General features: G+C 52.2%; 1 protein-coding gene across 1 annotated transcript in view; it reads left to right on the top strand.

The window, feature by feature from the left end:
- The window catches only part of EMH_0071390 (uncharacterized protein), a gene marked incomplete at both ends in the record, with an annotated part of 2,774 nt that overhangs the window by 1,173 nt on the left and 731 nt on the right, over positions 1-870 (top strand). Inside the window, one exon of the mRNA XM_013499092.1 lies at positions 61-519. Within this exon, the coding sequence (XP_013354546.1) occupies positions 61-519 (459 nt within the window). The remainder of the gene's footprint in view (positions 1-60; positions 520-870) is intronic.

The following is an 870-nucleotide window of genomic DNA, read 5'->3' as shown; positions in this document are numbered from 1 at the left end:
GACTGGCGATACGCTGGAGCTCCCCAGTCGACGGCTGCAGTCTGTTGCATTTTCTAACAGCGGAAAGCTCAGTGAAGGAACGCAACAACGCAGCGGAAGCCAGAATACGGATACAAAGCAACAGCAGGTGCTAGCACTCAGAAGACTCGCTTGGGGCGATCCGGCAGCAGTTGTGCAGCAGCACTTCGTGGAGGAACAGCTCAGGCAGCAGATGCAGCAGCAGCAGCAACAGAACCAGTGGACACCTACGGGGGGAGGAGGTCGCAGGCGTCGCGAAGGTCAGGCGGCCGCTGCTTCTACTCAACAGCAGCAACCTCAGCAAGCGCTCACGCACCTGCAGACGCAGCCCGAGCCTGTATGCGACCCTGAACGGGAGCTGCCAAGAGTGCGGATAACAGGCTTAGCCTGTCGACCTCCCTTACCAGCAGGGGAGTACGCGTTTCAAAATTTGTGCTTTAAAGACTCCACTGGAGCCTGTGAAGCCCCTGACGGCATTATCTTCGTCTACGGACACAAACGGTGGGGCGCAGGAATTCGAAGAAAGTCCCCGATTAGCACTGCTCTTAAAAATAGACTCAGCGGTAGCAGAAGTGAGTAGCGGTGCCATTACGGGGCGAAAGCATATATATCTGAAAAAATATTCACGGAGAGACTGATGCTGAGCAACAAACAATAATTAAGGTAACGCCGGAATCGATAGTACCGTTAAACATCACGAATTCAGTTGTCGTGTCTTAAGCACTTGTGTTCGATTCACAAGGAGATGTTGGGCCTGTATTAAGCACTAAGGAACAACACTTAAGATACTGTTAATGGAGGGGTTGTGAGGTAAATGGGCTGTTGCCCCATTAGGCTTTGTCGTATTGTATA

This window comes from Eimeria mitis, genomic scaffold, assembly GCF_000499745.2.
Source record: "Eimeria mitis Houghton genomic scaffold, Emh_scaff3985, whole genome shotgun sequence".
Classification (NCBI taxonomy): domain Eukaryota; phylum Apicomplexa; class Conoidasida; order Eucoccidiorida; family Eimeriidae; genus Eimeria; species Eimeria mitis.
Note: the sequence above shows the minus strand (reverse complement) of the source record. Positions and strands in the feature narration are given on the sequence as shown.